At 38.3% G+C, this 18500-nt stretch overlaps 1 protein-coding gene across 1 annotated transcript; it reads right to left on the reverse strand.

The window, feature by feature from the left end:
- Window positions 1-643: 643 nt before the first annotated feature.
- On the reverse strand, window positions 644-17000 carry LOC113009009 (alanine aminotransferase 1-like). The gene is made up of 11 exons (XM_026147028.2): window positions 16293-17000; window positions 11217-11306; window positions 10783-10891; window positions 10545-10675; window positions 8808-9051; window positions 8350-8429; window positions 8124-8260; window positions 2197-2371; window positions 1964-2119; window positions 1572-1681; window positions 644-1477 (listed from the first exon to the last, which is right to left on the reverse strand). The coding sequence occupies exons 1-11, from the start codon at window positions 16644-16646 to the stop codon at window positions 1372-1374; spliced, it is 1692 nt and encodes a 563-aa protein (XP_026002813.2). The 5' UTR covers window positions 16647-17000; the 3' UTR covers window positions 644-1371.
- Window positions 17001-18500: the final 1500 nt, after the last annotated feature.

Consider the following 18500-nt stretch of genomic DNA (forward strand, 5'->3'; position numbering starts at 1 on the left):
TTGTCCTGCTTGTGTATTTAAGTCCCGTGTTCCTTCCTGTTAGCTGTTATGTTGTACCTTCACTATACTGTGTTTCTTCCCTCCGCATTCCCACTTAATTCCTAGTTGTCAGTTCCTCATTTATTTTGTAGTGTTTTAGTTTGAGTTTTTTAGTTTCAAGTTTTCTTTTTGTATTTGTAGTAAGTTATGTACAGCGAAATAAAAGCTGCTTCCTTTAGTTCATTCCTCTGTGTCCTGCGAGTCCTGCATTTGAATCCAATATCCTGCTTGCACACAAAACATGACATTAATCGTATGCTAATTGTTGCCTACCTACCGAGCTATGGTTAAGATAAGGTAAACACATTAGAAGAGCAAAGATGGAGGATGAGTGTTAGAAGGATGAGAAAATAAACTTTTTTCAGTAAAAGTTAATGTGGGAATCCCTGATAGGCAGAGACAAATGCAATCATATAGTAAAACAGACGCTGAAAATGGACCAGACTTCAGTCAAGACAACATCTGAGATCCATCCACAACACAAGGTTAATTAAGCTCCATTCTGTCCATGTAATCTTTCAGATATACCACGTGTTCATGTGTGTGTTTAAACATTCAACGATTACATTCCTTTTCAAGATAAATAAAGCACATAGAGACAACATGTTTCCATGCACCTCAATTTATTTAAGATTTCCACAACACATATGAATCAACGATAAGACCTAGACAGTTATAATTCATCTAAAAGCGTCAGTCTTAGCTTTGTTCACATTAACTGGAAAACCAAAAAATCTGTTTTATTTGTTGTTGGATATCATCCACCTATGCTTTATTCAAATTTTTTATACAAGCCCAGATAAATGGTGTGGGTTGTATCATGAAGATCATAAAGAATGAAATTTCTGTACCACTTTGTTCGTGGCCCAGGTTAATAATGACTGACTCTAGTGTTGTAAGCTGACAGAGTGCTGGCTAACACTCTAACTTCTAAATAAAGTGCTCTGATTTGTAAAGCTGATATGATGGAGAAAAGGAAGGTTTTGCGTGTGAATGAGACCAGGAAAGAATGAGATGGACATCAATGATTTACTGTGGCACACAAAAAGGGAGCAGCTGAAAGAAGAAGAAGAAGAAGACGCTCACTACTGAGAATCATGAGCATCATGTCAAAACTTCAATATAGCCTATGAACTGTTGCAAAGCAGATGTTACTATTGCAGAATGACACTGAAATCTTTCTAAAAAAAATATTATTTTAGTTATACAGACAGTTATTTGAATTATCCTCTTGAGATACTTCACATAAATCTGACCAATCTCAAGTTTACACTTAGTTTAGGCCACCCTCCTCCACAGGGCACTATAAGCTGACTTCTTGCTTCTCTTTCTTTACACTTCTGTTGGGGTCACAGTGCCACCCATTAGACGGCAGTGAAAGGAGGTGAGGCGAGCTAGGACCTCTACCAGGGTGTAATGAGGAACAAGGATGCATAATCTGCGGGAGAGCACCACAAACAAGAGTCAACTTTTTGAAGCAATACAACATGCAGTACAAACCTCAAAAGGTTTTATGATTTCATATACTTTACCTCAAATGGAAGCTGTCAGTCATTTCCCCATGTTCACCTGCACCAGCTAATACACCCTCCTCTTCCAGTAATTTCTGACAGTACAGAACATCAGCTTTCAGCCCCAATAACTGAAAACAGAAGTGCATATAGGACAGTATGGCTTTCAACTTTTGTACCATCAGAATGATGTTTTTTTTTTTTAATATTCACATTTTTTTCACAATCCCTCAATAGTCTGTTTTCAAGGTTAAGCCATGTAAGGAATAAAGATGGAATCAGGTTCAAGTAAGGATAATGGTTTGGCATTCATTTGTAATGGCTAAACTTAGTGGTTAGACTTGGTATTCCATTAACATTGATAATAGACTGATGGAGAAAGAAAGATGGAAGATTGTTGGAACATTTCCCACCTTGGCCTGCTCCTTAATCCCACATGGTAAGTGCAGGCGAGGAAAAACATAGATTCCTCCAAACACTGGCTGACACCTTACCCCTGGCAGTTTATTTAGGAGCTCCTGAACCCATTGAGCATTATGGGACAGAGTAGCCAGGATGAAGAAGGTCTCCTTTGTGAACAGAACAACCAGTAATTAAAAGTAAGAGTGTAACAGAGGACAACTGTTGGCTTTTGCTGTTTCCTCACCTGCATGTATGTGTGATACGATGGGTCTCCAGATTGTGGCGGATTGACCATAAGATCCAAACCAAGCTGTCCTGTGACTGGAGTACTGATATCACAACACAATGTGTTATCAAAATAATAAATCACCTCTGGATCCATATTAACTACCTCCATGTATCCAGCCCTCAGACCACACCTAAGATGCAGACACAGATTATCTTAATTAATTTATCAATATAATGCATTTAAAATTTGAGAAATGTCTAAACTATTCATTTAAATGCATGTATGGTATAAGAAGGCATGAAAAGTGAAGCTTGAAAGTATATTTCAAAGTGTATTTAGCCTACATTAATTCTAATGATCAGTATGTGGTTGCATAAACAAGCTATGCTATAGAAGCCTAAAGCCCTTTTCACAAAGGATACGGCGCATACAGTGCTGCGCACAGAAACACATTCATTTCTATTGCTTGTGGTGCAGAATAATGGTTTACTGCTGCGTCAAGCAAAGTGCAGCGCAAGCATATCAGCAAAAGGTACTGACACATCCCGTGGTCAAAGTTCAAACCAGTTTAACTTTGACTGCTGCGCGTTGTTATGTAAATTTGTGCAACCAATAAAAAAGAAGCCCACAGTTGCACTAAGTTCTATGAGGTGCCGTAAGGGACATTATTACTGAAACGCTCTCACACACACTACTGAAACGCTCTCACACACTACTGAAATTTTAGCTCTCACACACACTACTGAAACGCTCTCACACACACTACTGAAACGCTCTCACACACACTACTGAAACGCTCTCACACACACTACTGAAATTTTAGCTCTCACACACACTACTGAAACGCTCTCACACACACTACTGAAACGCTCTCACACACACTACTGAAACGCTCTCACACACACTACTGAAATTTTAGCTCTCACACACACTACTGAAATTTTAGCTCTCACACACACAACTGAAACGCTCTCACACACACAACTGAAACGCTCTCACACATACAACTGAAACGCTCTCACACACACTACTGAAACGCTCTCACACATACAACTGAAACGCTCTCACACACACTACTGAAACGCTCTCACACACACAACTGAAACGCTCTCACACACACTACTGAAACGCTCTCACACACACTACTGAAATTTTAGCTCTCACACACACAACTGAAACGCTCTCACACACACTACTGAAACGCTCTCACACACACCACTGAAACCAGAGGCATTTCCGCTGAACAGGAAGTTGTTTCCTGACAAGGAAACTGATGGAAAAAGTGGTATATTTCAAAACACTACAAGGATGTCTACTCAGCAACCTGCTAGTACAGCAGTCCCCAACCTTTTTTGCGCCACGTAAATGATATAAAAATAAAAAAACGATAAATACCATGAAAACCATAAATAGAAATGTGTTCGAATTTTTGTGGAGGAATAAAACCCATTACATAGAAAGATCTCAGCTTGTGAAGGGATACAATAAAGGTGGTATCAAAACTCCAGAATTGGAATTTATGGTTGGCACCCTTAGAATTAAATGGTTAAAATCTTGTCTGTCACAGCCAGACTCTACTTAGCTCCACATCCCATGATTCTTGTTTAATAAAATAGTATACAGGATTAGACTTTATTTTGAAATGTGATTTTGCGGCAAATAAAATCCCCATAAAGATATCAAACTTTATAAAACAGACGTTGCATTTTTGGGAAAATGAGATTTACCCACAACTTCTCCTCATAATTCAACCTTATGAAATAATAGGGTAATAACACTTAATCAAAAATCAATTTTCAAGAGTGACTGGTTTGAACAAAAATATTATATTCATAACAGATTTGTTGGATGATAACGGTGTCATTCTAAGTTACACAGACTTTTCAGAAAAATATTGTCTAAACTGTTCTCAAAGAGAATATAACAAATTTTGTGAACTGGTCCCACTGCCTCTGCTTCATTTGATTAAAATTTTTATGATATACAATAATTTCTCATCAGTGCTCCCAAATTTATTGCTAGGGCAATGTCAGCTGTTTGATAAAAATGCAATAAGAAATTTGTTAATAGTTTCTTCAAAGACAAAATATTTCATAGTTACAACAGAATGGTTACATGGCATGGTTCTAATTTAGTTATTTCATATACACTGGATAAAGCATACTAAAAATTTATGAAATAGCCTATTCTACCTAAAGTTAAAGAAACACACTTTAAACAAAACTAATACTGTGGCAGAATTTCTAAAAAAAGAGATTTGGCTTTGAGGTGGATCAGTGTTCTTTTTGTACTGATGAAAATGAAACCCTAGAACATCTTTTTTTTTCTATGCCCTATCACACAATGTATTTGGTGCAACTTAAAAAATTGGATTTCCCTAAATATTAATGATGTGCCACTGTTTGAATTACATCATAATTTTTTTATATGGATCATCTAGCATTGGATGTCTCAGACATTATTAACATCATCATACTTTTGAGTAAATATCATATCCATTGTGCTAAATGGAGGAACGCTAAGCCTTCTCTCCCTGGTTTTATTGATGATTTTAAGATATATTTCTTTGCTAAAAAAGACAAAAAGCACATATGCCAAAAAAATAACCAGGATAATGCACGTCTCCCGCTATTCTAAATTTTGACTTATGCTGAGGCTAATATATTGTTAAGTAATGCAGCTGTCTCACTAAGGTCCAGAATCGATTTGTTCCACGATTCGATTCAATTCAATTCAATTCGATTTGATTATGGGGAATTTTGACAGTCAGAAATATTATAATTCAGATCAGTACATTTACATATTTTTGTATTTAAAAAAGGAAGCTGACACACGCAAGACTTTATCAAAGGTGTGAGCATCACAGCAGATGCCTTTGTGTCAAAGTAGCTGAAGATAAAACACATAAAAACATGAAGGTGGTTTTCCTGGCCTGGGATTTTATAAAAAAATATTCTGCAGTACATCAAAAACGAAAGAAAACCATTAATCAACATATGAACGTTACCTCTGACGTTACAGCGGTTTTATTAGAGACACGGCTAACGTTTTGCATTTTGCATAATTTTAAAAAGTTTAAATTTATTCAGTATTGAACAGCAGAAATTAGGTTTTCTTTTCGGAAGTATGTAAAATGAAAAAAACAAACAAACAGCGGCCGACTGCGCTGTAAACAACAGTAGACTTGTGCATAACAAGCAAGCGAATAATGCAGAAAACAGATTTTTAAACGGAAAACTGTTCTTGAAGTACAGAGAGAGAGAAAGAGAGAGAGAGGGCTGTGCATGACGTGCGATTTTATCGTGGTGGAAGCAAAACAGTGAGGGAATTCATGACGATGTTTATGTGAAGCGCAGTTTGGATCTTCTTTTGCTGCTGGTTCAGTCAATATTGTTTGGAGAGAGATAAAACTAACAGCTTTAGAATCGGCGCAAAAACGGCGTGAAAACAAAGCGCGACCTGCCGACAGATCAGAGTCAGCGAGCTGTCGGCTTTCAGCCCCGACCGTGTCCGTGCTGTCGGGTGAGAAAGGCGACATCTCACTGATTCTGATCCGCGGGTCCGCGCTGTGTGTTTACGTCTTTGTGCAGAAGCCGTGTACCTGCTCTGATTTACTGTCTTAGCTTTTTGGTGGTTGTTGAAATTTTGTGAGGTTTCACCAGAGATTCTGGCATTTCGGGCAAAATAAATTTATATTAAAAAATCGATTCAGGATTTTAATGAATCGATTTCACGTTATCCAAGCCAGAATTGATTTTAATCAATAAATCGATTATAAAAACCCACCCCTAACTAACAGGTTGCTGAGTAGACATCTGTGTAGTGGTTTGTTTGAAATCTAACACTTTTTCCTTCAGTTTCCTTGTCAAGAATTAACTTCCTGTTTAACTGAAATGCCTTCCTGTTTAACTGAAATGCCTTCCTGTTCAACTGAAATGCCTTCCTGTTTAACTGAAATGCCTTCCTGTTCAACTGAAACGCCTTCCTGTTCAACTGAAACACCTTCCTGTTCAACTGAAATGCCTTCCTGTTCAACTGAAATGCCTTCCTGTTCAACTGAAATGACTTGGTTTTTCAGTTGTGTGTGTGAGAGCGTTTCAGTAGTGTGTGTGAGAGCGTTTCAGTTGTGTGTGTGAGAGCTAAAATTTCAGTAGTGTGTGTGAGAGCGTTTCAGTAGTGTGTGTGAGAGCGTTTCAGTAGTGTGTGTGAGAGCGTTTCAGTAGTGTGTGTGAGAGCGTTTCAGTTGTGTGTGTGAGAGCTAAAATTTCAGTAGTGTGTGTGAGAGCGTTTCAGTTGTGTGTGTGAGAGCTAAAATTTCAGTAGTGTGTGTGAGAGCGTTTCAGTTGTGTGTGTGAGAGCGTTTCAGTAGTGTGTGTGAGAGCTAAAATTTCAGTAGTGTGTGTGAGAGCGTTTCAGTAGTGTGTGTGAGAGCGTTTCAGTAGTGTGTGTAAGAGCGTTTCAGTTGTGTGTGTGAGAGCTAAAATTTCAGTAGTGTGTGTGAGAGCGTTTCAGTAGTGTGTGTGAGAGCGTTTCAGTAGTGTGTGTGAGAGCTAAAATTTCAGTAGTGTGTGTGAGAGCGTTTCAGTAGTGTGTGTGAGAGCTAAAATTTCAGTAGTGTGTGTGAGAGCGTTTCAGTAGTGTGTGTGAGAGCGTTTCAGTAGTGTGTGTGAGAGCGTTTCAGTAGTGTGTGTGAGAGCGTTTCAGTAGTGTGTGTGAGAGCGTTTCAGTTGTGTGTGTGAGAGCGTTTCAGTAATAATGTCCCTTACGGCACCTCATAAAGTTCAACCATAGGATGAAGAAAAAATTTTTGCGCATATTCGAGTTGGGTGAACTTTTTGACAGAAGTTAAGGTGCATAGTTTTTAAACTTCCAGAACTTCTTCTTTAAAGCTTTCTTCTTTGAGAGATACTTTTTTTTTCTTCACATTTGAACATAATACAACACAAACTCTCAAAGAGGACACAAAGTCACAGAGATACATGTTTTGAAATGACACGGAGCTGGGGCATCTAGTACATGTAGAACGGCCATAAACAAAACTGACATACAAGCAGAGCGCAGCGGCATTTTTAATAGATAAAAGGCAAATGGTTTGAACATGAATTAAGGCTGTAGATTGGGGAGAGCCTCAGGTGGGACTGGCGGAGGCTCTCAGGCCAGGCAGATCTCCGTGTACTAATGACAAGCTTGTATAGCAGAGTGTGTCAGATATAGATAGAGCCAAAGCAGACCCAGCAGACTTGCTGTGGTGCAAGTAGTGGTAGAATGGCCTGTTCTGGCTGGAACCAGGCTGGAACCAACTCCGGTGTTTCCTAGCATTTGCTACAATTGATTCATTTGCAACTTCAGCCAAATAGCCCAAACACTCACTAACCTAACATCTCCCAAAATTCCTTTTCAGTGGATGCCTCCACTCAAGAAGCCTTTGACACACTCTTCGGTTCAGCCTCCATCCCCATTAAGCCACATCCATCTCAGGTAAAATGCACCCATATGCCTTTTTCTCTCGCTGTCTCTTTCCCAAAAAACAATAGACAATGATGTTGGAGACATTGGCTAGAAGGAGTTGAGCACCCTTTTCTTTGCATGGACAGACCTTAGCCATGCCTTTTGCTCATCAAGCCATACAGATGCAATTTTTTCTGCACAAGTCTGGAGGCCTCCACCCGAGCCGGAGGTTTCTGCACCTGCTGGTCCCATCACCTCCGCCGGTCCACAGTGGAGCATCGCTGGACTGGCAATATCTCAATTATAAAGTATAGAAAATTGACTGAGGCCTAAAATGATATTATTACAAATATCTTTAAAAAAAACTACATTTTTGCGCCTCCGGCTTCCAGTTGAACTCCAATGCCACCACTGTCCATGCGGCCATCCACCAGAACTTTTGTCTAGGATCCTGTTGGAAATTGTTGTTGACAAACATAAGAGACAGAACTCACTCTCTAATGCAGGTACTGGATAAAGAGTGGAAGGAGATCAGCTGCACTGTTTCTGCAAGCTCTATATCCATTTCAAACAGGACTTTCTTATAGGAAATAAACTCTCTGTCCTTCCCATACACGCTGTCCTGGTACACCTGGAGTGCAGAGGAAAGAAACTGATAGATAAAGAAAACCTGACAAATGCATAATAAAAAGCCAATCTGAAAAGACAGCTCATGGTCACCTCATCAGCTAACAGTAGGACTCTCTCAGCTGCTGCGAACTGAATCACTTCCTCTATTGACTTCCTGTCCTGCACATGGCCTAGAAAGACAAAGGTAATATAAACAGTGATGAAAGAAGACTGTATCTCCATCTAATGTACAGTACAGTGCAATAGTTACACCATTTGGCACATCCTCTACAGTGAAAATAACAAATAGCAAAGTTTTACAGATTACAGTCTAAAGTAAAATGTCAGTCATATATATTTAACCTCTTTAATATTCTGGATATTTATAATTGAGCTATTTGTATATATTAGAGCTATTTCTAATATTTTGTAACTTTTTAATATATTGTATTATTGAATTTATTTCAGTCAGTTGCTGTCCAGCAACTGTAACCACATAATTTCCTTCGGGATTAATAAGGTGTGCTGATTCAGATTCTCATTTCACTTAGCTACTGTGTTTTACTTACCTGTGGGATTTCCCGGGTTGCTGATGTAAATGGCTCTGGGCTCACAGTACCCCCGAGCAGCCTTTAAAGCTTGATGCATGTTGTCCAGGTCTACAGCCCACCCTCTCTCCTCTGTCAGCTGGTACGGTACCAAGACTACCCCAGCCTCCTCCAGCACATTGTACAGCATGTGTGGGCAGGGCCCAGGTATCAGCACGCCTGTCCGAGTATTCCCCTCACCACTGGCCAGCAGTTTCACAGCAATCTTATAACAATAATCGAAAAAGCTATATTTTTTTCCTTTAGGGAGAGCAATCTTTTCTGTCACTTTTTGCTACAGGTTATTAAAAAATCAGGAATAAATGAAATAAAATAAATGTTTGAAGCAGAAAACAAAGTAAAACTGTTTCCCCTTGCAACTCCCTTTGCAACAATGAGAGATCACTCACACATTTAAGCTTTTCTTTACAACTAACTCAATAAACTATGTTTAAAGGCTAAATTAATACAATACACCTGCTTGTTTCAAAGATTCTAAAAATATGTTACATGTAGAAGTAAAAATGTTTAAGCTGTTGTTTGAGAATATTTTGGTTATTTTGGTTGAGGTTTTTACAATGTGTAAAGACTGGACATTATTATTAATACAAATCATATTATTTTTCAGTTAAGTGCAAAGATAAAATGTGAAAGCTAAACAACTACTACAGTTTGCTATAGCAGAAGATACATAAAAAAGTCATGGAAAGGATTTCCACGTCATCAAATTGCTTTATTTCAGCATTATGCAGGTCTGTTATTCCAACTTAATGTACTTGAGTTGGCTTATTAATTAATGATGAATCAACTTATTTACTGCAGTTGAGTCCAGCTTAATTTAATTGAGTTGATCCAAGCCACGCAAATTACATTAGTCCAGCAAAAGCACTTAATGCTGATAAAAAGTCATTTATGAACAATAAATAGCAATAGCATACACGTGGTGTGTGTATAATTTCCTGCCTCTTGTGACCCTAGTGATTTTCCTGTGGTTTGTAATGATTTTGTGATATTGCTAGTCCAGGCAACTAACCAGTCTTGCTAGCTTGCATTATGTCATCTCAACAAGAATAAATTTAGCAAGTGTTATGCTGATGAATTTGATGCAGATTGTATATGTTTCAACTATGTTCACTATAGAAACATCAAATTGTTTAGTTCAAATTACAACTTAGACTCTTTAAATGAAATAACTATCCAATTTTAGTTTTTTGAGCGATGGTAAACCCTAAAGATTTGTGGGTGTGTGGTCTGAGTGATAGGTGTGTTCACTCAGATAACTGCACTTTCCAGCTGTCTGTTTTTATGCTATTGTGTCCTTTCAAAGCATTTTAAAAAAGATAAAGTGGCTGATAAAGTTGGACATTGCATCTTGCTTAAAATGTGTTTTATTGTGTGGCCTCCCTTGATGTTAGACATGTTTAATTATGTAGTGCAGCGGTCCCCAACCCCCCGGGCATCGGACCGGTTCGTGAGTCGTTTGGTATAGGCTGGGACTGATCCACTGCCCTGCGACTTATAGGAATAGGTGGCTGAGATGAATGTCATATGTGCTGTTGATATTAGTTTACTTGTTTCTAGTTTTCACGGTGCTCCATGATTGTGAGAGGAATAAAAGAATTGTGGACATCAGTATGAAGCGTGGATTCTTTCGACCAGAGTAGATACATGTAGCATTTGTGTAACTAGAAATAGTACGAATAGTGTTCATAGTCATACCATTATAGCCCTTTGAGAGCCAGCAGAAATAAAGATGTTTTGGGCATATGAAGGAACTCCATCTCTTTTTGTGATGAACTCAGCGATGCTTTGCCTCACATGACGAAGACCAGAGGATGCAGTGTATGAACCTATCAAATTATAATTATTTAAGTATATTTCAATATACATGTGAGTTAAAATCCCAGACTCTCAAGTTTAAAATTCAGTTTGTACATGCAAATTTTTTAACCCTCACCCACACTTGCTCCGTCACAGGCCTCCAGGAGTTTCTGAGCTCTTATCTTGACATCCAGAGGAAAACATTTGTCTTCCAGCAGCTGAGGGTATATACACACTGCCAAGACCTGAGGAAGTAGGCCAGATTCAGAGAGGAGTTTGTAGACAAGACTTTTTGAACAAGGAAAGTGTTTTTAACACATTAAGAAGACAACATGGTTACAAATATAGGATATGTATGGTGCAAGAGTAATATAAAATGCAGGAATTAACAATAATCACTATACATTACATCCACTGCAGAAAGTAATGGACATAAATAAAGCACATGAAAATAAAATGGATAAATAAGATTACACTTAAAAAATCACAACTTATATGACAGATACACAAGTTTGACAGGAATGCTTACACAACACAAAAAGTTACACAACACAATTAATGAACACTAACCTGTCGAAGAAATGAAACATGTTGTAAATCAACTCTGTGGGGATCACCTGAGCTAACATCAATCACCTTCTTGAAGGGTTTCTGCGCCCCCTGCAGGACAACACATGTTTAGGACTCAATTCTCTAGACCCGAAACAGATTTTCTCATTTCTCGCAACATTTCTGAGGTTCTCAGCTCCCAAGTTAGCTAACAGTTTTAGAGAAACAACTCAGTTAAAACAATTAACTCATAAATGAAGAAGCAGTTTGAATGTTTATTACAGCTGAAAGTTTCTTTGATTTAATGAAAACCAGCCTGGTTAAAATATTTAGATTTTTAATCAAAATGGCAGTGGACCACAGAAGTGTGTTCCTCATCTTCAAATTTTCTTAACTCTTTAACCCTTAAGTAACCCCTGAAGTTCCTTTCTGAAGTGAGCCATTTCTGTCATATTTAACGCTTTTGGTTTAACTCTTTCACTGAGACTTCAACTTTGCTAGCTCTTCATTCCTCAAAGATTTTATCCAAGCAGCTCCGCTATGTTTGAAATTGCTGCAAACCTGTTGTGTGTGTGCTCTGTGAATATGCTTACATATATCAGGGGCAAATATGGGTTTAATATCTTGCCCAAAGACACTCAGTTAATCAGACTTGAAGAATCAGGGACTGATATTGTGTTTAATTAAAAATATTAAGTAGGTTGAACTCAATTTTTAACAATTTGTTATTAGAACTCAATTTAAGTAAGTTACCAGTACTTTTTATGCAAAAACGCTGATCAACTCAATTTATTTGAGTTGTCTTAACTTAGAAAAACTAAGTAAGCTGGAAATGTTGCTTCTCAGTGCGGAAGGCTGAAAGACGTGTTTTGAAAGTGCCACGCCACTACTGTCCCCCTCCGTAGCATGGATGTTAATGTTAGCTATGTTATATTGCTGCCTCTGTTCGGTGGTGTTGAGCCAAACGGACTTTAACGTGTGTTTGAACGAGCTGACGGTTCACTCGTTAAGCTGAAAGAAAGATGCTTTAATCACAGGAGTCACACATGTGTCCACTGAACCATCTGGGAACTCTTCTTGTTTCGTAATAACACAAATACTAAATCCTCCTTCTTTTGTGCTGTTTTGTAGCAGTGTATACACCTGAGACTGTCACCTGTCTGTCTGTGCTGCACTCTCTCTCTGTTTCTTTCTCTCTGTGTTGTGTAATAAAAGTATGAACATGTATTTATAAGTTACACTTGTGTTTGAATCCTGCAGCTTATCACACATTTGATTTCCATGTGTGACAACTGCAAGTGTCCAGAGTGATGACAGACTGAGGGACCCACTGCTGCACATCATCTGTGAGGCATTGCACTCACTGAAGGAATAACTGAAGGAACAACATTTGTCTCATATATATGATACACCTATATATGCACTGTCAAAGATACTTGTCTTTGAGTGAAGATTTAAGGTGATAAGACATATAAATAACTGCAACTTGAATCTGTACTGAGGCTCAGTATTTGACACAGAGTTCATGTTCACTGCTGTAATAGCTAATAATGATTAATATAATAACTATAATAATATTGGGCATATTATATTTACATTACCAAAGTGATATGACTTTAGTCTCATGAACAACATTAGCTAATTGTTATTTACTAACTAATCTTGAAATAACTGTTCAGTACAGAAATGAAGCCCAAAAATCATGTTTTACTGTCCTGTGGTCTCAGCCTCAGATACTTATCAAATCACACAAAGCTCTTGTAGAAACAAACAAACAAATGAACAAAATATGTTCTCCTTCATTTCTGTCAAGCAAAGTTGTATGACACATTTCCAGCGGTTAGTATCATGGTTGCTAGGCAACCTGGGAAGCGCGACGGAGACTAGACCGTCGCATACAGACAAACTTGCTGTTTAATTTGCAAATCGAGCTCAACACTGCCCCTAGCGTCCTGGAGCACTTCCGTTGTGTTTTGGAATTTGCATGTGTTTTGGAGTTTGCAAGTGTTTTGGATTTTGCAAGTGTTTTGGAGTTTGTACGTGTTTTGGAGTTTGCAAGTGTTTTGGAGTTTGCAAGTGTTTTGGAGTTTGCAAGTGTTTTGGAGTTTGTACGTGTTTTGGAGTTTGCAAGTGTTTTGGAGTTTGCAAGTGTTTTGGAGTTTGTACGTGTTTTGGAGTTTGCAAGTGTTTTGGATTTTGCAAGTGTTTTGGAGTTTGTACGTGTTTTGGAGTTTGCAAGTGTTTTGGATTTTGCAAGTGTTTTGGAGTTTGTACGTGTTTTGGAGTTTGTGAGATTATAATATTATTTTATGCCATGTTATACCCCTAATTAAAGATTGTGAATTATTATGTAGTTTTAGTTTGCATTATTCTCCTGAATTAGAAGAAGGTGATAACTATTGCATTTGTTAAACTGATTTGCATTACATTAGATTGCTGATTTATTGTGAATGAATGATATTGTTTTATGATGCATTATACTGCTGAGTTATAAGAAATACTGTTCGCAGAAAGTCATCGCCTTATTTGTCTGATTAGAAGAGAACAGAACATACTGGAGTTTTCTGCCCCATCTCAGCAGGAGCAGATAAACAGGGAGCCAAGGTCGTAGCTTAGGCACTGTGTGAGAGAAAGCATGTGAATGTTTAGGCTTTTATGATAAGGTGGGGGCCACTAGAGGCTATAAGGCTACGTTCACACTGCAGGTCTTAATGCTCAATTCCGATTTTTTGATCAAATCCGATTTTTTTGTCTCCTCGTTCACACTACAAATAAAATGCGACAGCAAACGCTCTCTAGTGTGAACGCTCAAAGCGGCCCGCATGCGCAAAAGAATATGTCACACACAACGCGCTCTGTTTAGACCCAGAGCAACAGTATTGTTTGACTGATGGCCCTTAATATAAAGACTTCGGTCTTCACGTTTCCCAATTTTTGCTTTAAGTTATTTTGTTATTTACATAATAATGTAAATAACCTAATAATGATCCTTATTGCCGTTTAAGAGAGGAGCGGTGCTTCAAAGGATAGCTGTAGATTTCTGTCAGAATCTGCAGATTATACAGTACAAATAAAATGTTTACGTTGTCTTCCCAACAGTTTCACTGACATCCACACTGGATGGCCAGGAAGCGTTCGCGATGTCTTCTCTGGCGCTGATAATTGGCTTCAGTCTTGTGTCGGTGACGTAAAAGGCGGATTTAATGCGACTTGACCGTTCAAACAGCAGTCGCTTTCTAAAACATCGGATATGTATCGGATTCAGTACCACATACGAAAGTGACCCAGATCGGATTTGAAAATATCGGATTTGCGCCGTTCACACTGTCATAGCATGATCGGATATGGGTCGCATAGGGTCAAAAAAATCGGATTTGATGCGCTTTCGCCTGCAGTGTGAACGTAGCCTAAGAGTTTGATCAATGCTCCACCATTTTGAGATCTGATGCTGTCTGCGTACGGTGTCCATCTCCCACGCGTGTGATCATTAAAATCATTGTTTGACTCAACCCGGCCGGACCAGTGTTGTTATTGTGGTTTTTCCTCTTGTGTCCATCCCCAATATTTGAATCCGTAACAAGTTTGCAAGTGTTTTGGAGTTTGCAAGTGTTTTGGAGTTTGCAAGTGTTTTGGAGTTTGCAAGTGTTTTGGAGTTTGCAAGTGTTTTGGAGTTTGTACGTGTTTTGGAGTTTGCAAGTGTTTTGGAGTTTGTACGTGTTTTGGAGTTTGCAAGTGTTTTGGAGTTTGTACGTGTTTTGGATTTTGCAAGTGTTTTGGAGTTTGCAAGTGTTTTGGAGTTTGTACATGTTTTGGAGTTTGCATGTGTTTTGGAGTTCGCAAGTGTTTTGGAGTTTGTACGTGTTTTGGAGTTTGCATGTGTTTTGGAGTTTGCAAGTGTTTTGGAGTTTGCAAGTGTTTTGGAGTTTGCAAGTGTTTTGGAGTTTGCAAGTGTTTTGGAGTTTGTACGTGCTTTGTCTCTAGGGGCCACCGTAAGAATGTAACCAAACTGTTTATCATTGAGAAAGTGTGATGGAACATTAACATAGTGTTAGTTTTTAACCAGCTGTTGTTATTATTTAGCCAGTTTTTGTCTGTTGGAATCTTTCTCCTACAACAGAACATAGATGTGATGCTTCATATCTTGAATATGGAGGAGCAGACATGAATTAAAATGTATCCTCACAGTATGCAAATGCCTACGGGGACTCTCTTCTCTTCTACATTTGGTATTTTACATTTGGCCCACATAAAACGTGATTAGTCTGATGAAAGAAGTCCTTCCCGACCACTGCATTCAAATAGAGTGGGACAACATTGCTGCTTCCACAAACTGCAAACTCACTGATGTGTATTTTTAATAGATTAATTATATGTTTGTTGGAAGACGTAATTACACACCAACCTCCTATATATTTCAGAGTACACTATGGTTTTTGGCTATTTAATAGTGTAAAATAAATTACTGACTTCACCTTTAAAGGTGGTGTAACACTACTGCTGTGTATGTGGAGAAGATGTAGACATTTGTTCACAACCCTGTGACAACCATTAAAAAATAAACAATTAAACAGGAATCTGTAACTCTCAATTTGTAAGACCTTCTGATTAGTAGACGGCCTGCTTCAACATCTAAGGCACAGCCGCATAGTGTAGTTGCATGTTGTCACCTTACTGAGATGCTGTATGTTACTTTAACTCCTTTAATTTAGCACTCCTCAGTAGATCTAAGAGTGTGTAGATAACTGTAAATCCTGTAAGCAAGTAGAGCTGTCTTGTCACAAGTGATTTTTGTGATTGTTTGCTATGACAGATCTGTAAATACCTTTTATGTGTAAATCAAGGAGTTTGGCAAGTGTCAACTTACCTATATTTACATCTCCAGTAGGGAAATGTATGCATTCTCATTTACACATTTGGCTACATGTTCTAAAAATAAATAAATTTAAAAAAAAACCACACATTGCGTTACCACTTGAAGAGAGGCTAGTCTTTCCCGATGTTTGCTACAGAGATTGCATTTACTTTATTCCACGGACACTTTTACTTAAAAGAAAGATATTTTGGATATATACGTTTGAGCTGATTGCCAGGACTTACCAGTGAAATCTCTTTTCTGATTCGTTCAGCCAGATTCTGAAGCATAGTTTGCGGAGAGTCTCTAAGCCCTCTCACTGTGGGGTTCACATGTTGAAGAGAAGTCATCATCTCCATGAAACAGTTGAACTCAAATGTTGGAGCTGTCCATTTAAAACTATTGCAGTCCGAGGAGCTTTGCCAGACAGACACTGCTTCTTCCAAATTACTTTCTAGCACAGACTTTCCCAAAATGTGGGGCCCGCCCAAAGCCATTGCGGGGGGCGGGGGCAACGCTTGGACACTGCTAGCACAGGGAGCCACACAAATGCAAAGCAGGAGATGAAGCATCGCTGAATGTTTCCAAACCAACTTCATTCTAAGCCAAAGACTAGAAAATATGGTGAAGCATATCTTCCCTTTCAGATGTTAGCTCTTTATACAGTAAAGTTACAGTGGGATACAAATAATATCAGGCTGATTCTGCCATCCTACCACGATTTGGTCCCCCTGTCTAAACAGACAAATAGTATCCCACAGCTGTTTATGTTTTTAAACCCATTTTGCACAGAGAAGCATTTTTTGAAAAATGTATTGATAGCAATGTTGAATATTATTACACAGAATAAAAACAACTACATGTAAAATAATTACACCGTGACGCCTCTGCCGTTCTAAATAGAGACAGTAACTGCGTGTTTATATGCAAGCGTGTAAAACCTGTAAATCTGAATATCTGCCATTCTGCAATTCATCTCATGTAAACAATAACGTGACGCACAGCGTGACGTGAAAAAAGGCACATACCTTTGACGTTGCATGACGAACTCTGTATTCCTCCTCCACACGTAAACGCAAAAAAGGAGTTTTAAAATCTCAGTTTTCTGTGATTCAAAACGCCGTTTACGTGCGGACGAAACCGCTGCATTTTCAAAAATACCCGTGTAGGTGCGGACGTAGCGTAAAAGAGTTAGTAGTTTATTTCCTTACTACCTGTAATTTATTGCAATTACTTGTATTTGCGTAACTGTTTACTAAATATTTGAGGTGTGAAATAAACCGCAATGGAGCAAAATATGGGTGTGTGTGGTTGGAGGATGTGATTGTGCGTGAGTGTGAGTGTGCGCGCGCGGGGGGGGGAGGAAAAAAAGTTTGGGAACCACCGCTTTTCTTTGCAAGCTCCTTTGACTACGATGACCTGGATGACTGAGAACCTTCACAGACATTTTGGGAACCACTGTTCTACCACAACAAATTAAAGAATAACTAACTGGTGGACCACTTCAACAGAATGAAATGGGACTGCAGGTTTAATATGTAATTCTTTGACCAGAAAGAGACCTATGTACTGGTCTAAAAGAAAATAATGTAATGTAAAACCCAAGCAAGAATATTTATATATTAACTTGTATTTTTAAATAGATCACAATATTTTAGAAATTTGTGGTTTTAATACGCAACTGTTTTTGCAGTTATTAATGACACCATTCCTTTTATAAGGCTCTTATTTAATTTACACTGGGGCTCCAGTCACATACATATCAGCATGTTCCGAATAAATAAATAAGGGTCAATAAATATTTTTATCATATGACTACCTGTTGAACAAGCTCTTTGTAATGCTTGTAATGTAATGCTTTGACAAAATCAGAATAGAAATCTACTTCATTTGCCGATCAAGGATAAAAAGCTTGGCAACAACTATTCTTCAGAAATGCAACATAGGAATAAGGATAAACACCGTACAGAGGAAAAATAATAACTAATAAAACAACATTAAAATAAAGTGGGAAATCTTTTTACAGACAACTATGACAAAGTGCAAAAGTAGAATATTTTGGGAAGTTTGGAATGAAATGGATTGTGCTAGCCCATAACTTTGAATTTTCTTTAACTGGTAGCAGCATAGCAGCATTTAAACAGTTCTTAATTTGGTTCACATAATGACTCAGTGAAAAATGTTGCTTATCAATTACTTGACACATATATAATTGTATAAGTTTAGCTTTTATACAACAGAGCAGACTTGGACTAGACCAGGGGTGCCCAATCCCGGTCCTCGAGAGCTACCGTCCTGCAGCTTTTAGATGCATCCTTGTTCCCACACACCCGAATCAAATGAATGGCTTGTTATCAGGCCTTTGCCAAACATGATGGCATGCTGAAGAGGTAATCAAACCATTTGATTCAGCTGTGTTGGAGTAGGGATGCATCTAAAAGCTGCAGGATAGT

This window comes from Astatotilapia calliptera, chromosome 17 (genome assembly GCF_964374335.1).
Source record: "Astatotilapia calliptera chromosome 17, fAstCal68.1, whole genome shotgun sequence".
Lineage (NCBI taxonomy): Eukaryota > Metazoa > Chordata > Actinopteri > Cichliformes > Cichlidae > Astatotilapia > Astatotilapia calliptera.

What these genes read in the sequence shown, in the direction of transcription:
- LOC113009009 (XM_026147028.2), bottom strand. Translation starts at nt 16,646, where the DNA reads ATGAAGTTGGTTTGGAAACATTCAGCGATGCTTCATCTCCTGCTTTGC. An exon ending in GGATTAAGGAGCAGGCCAAG is followed by an intron (nt 1,682 to 1,963) that starts GTGGGAAATGTT and finishes TTCTGTTTTCAG; the next exon opens with TTATTGGGGCTGAAAGCTGA. An exon ending in ACTGACAGCTTCCATTTGAG is followed by an intron (nt 1,478 to 1,571) that starts GTAAAGTATATG and finishes GCTCTCCCGCAG; the next exon opens with ATTATGCATCCTTGTTCCTC.